General features: G+C 23.2%; 1 protein-coding gene across 1 annotated transcript in view; it reads right to left on the bottom strand.

The window, feature by feature from the left end:
- Positions 1 to 627: 627 nt before the first annotated feature.
- Positions 628 to 806, bottom strand: part of LOC149526548 (putative late blight resistance protein homolog R1B-17) — a gene marked incomplete at its 5' end in the record, with an annotated part of 2,132 nt that continues 1,953 nt past the window's right edge. The window contains one exon of the mRNA XM_089785290.1: positions 628 to 654. Coding sequence (XP_089641416.1) covers positions 628 to 654 — 27 coding nt within the window. The remainder of the gene's footprint in view (positions 655 to 806) is intronic.

Consider the following 806-nt stretch of genomic DNA (forward strand, 5'->3'; position numbering starts at 1 on the left):
TTGTTTTTGGCATAATATTCAAACAAAACTCTTAAATTAATTAGAAAATTTCAAATAAGCCCTTTAACTTTTTTGCATTCAATCAAGCCTTTTTACTTTTATTTTGAACTAAATAAATTTTTATATTTTTATTTTGAGTCAAATAAACTTTTATAACTAATGATTAACTTAATCAAAATGCCATTTATCATTTTATACCATGTGGCATTGACGTAGTATGGAACATATCATAATTGATGATAGCGTGATATGATAATTTGGCATGATAGCATGGTCATGTAGTATTTTTCATCTTCTACATCAATATCATAGCAGTGTCATGTAGATATAAAATGACAAGTAGTATTTTAATTAATGATAATTAATTATTAATCATAAAAATTTATTTGATCCAAAATAAAAATATCGAAACTTATCTTTTAAAAAAATATAAAAATTTAATTGAATACAATAAAAATATAAAACTTATGTAAATTTTTTTAAATAATTTAAAAACTTATTTAAACATTATACCTTTTATTTTCTATTCTAACCATTGAAACATATGATGTACTAACAAAAAAAAAATCATTTTTTCTATAAAAAAATTGAGTGTGGAATGGAGCCTTTTATGTATGAATTTGATTCTCACAAAGCCCCCTTTGTTGATGATTGCTATATTGGAAAAGTTGAAACATGAGAACTGTATTAATATCCAATTTCCTATTGATAAATGCATCTTTCATGCTATAAATTAAAGTTGAAGTGCACGTTTGGCCAAATTATGAAGTAGCTACTTCATTCATTAGGTGTTAAGTGAAAGTTTC

The sequence above is a fragment of the Theobroma umbraticum genome, unplaced genomic scaffold (assembly GCF_002168275.2).
Source record: "Theobroma umbraticum cultivar Fairchild unplaced genomic scaffold, ASM216827v3 scaffold_55.0, whole genome shotgun sequence".
In the NCBI taxonomy this organism is placed as follows: domain Eukaryota; kingdom Viridiplantae; phylum Streptophyta; class Magnoliopsida; order Malvales; family Malvaceae; genus Theobroma; species Theobroma umbraticum.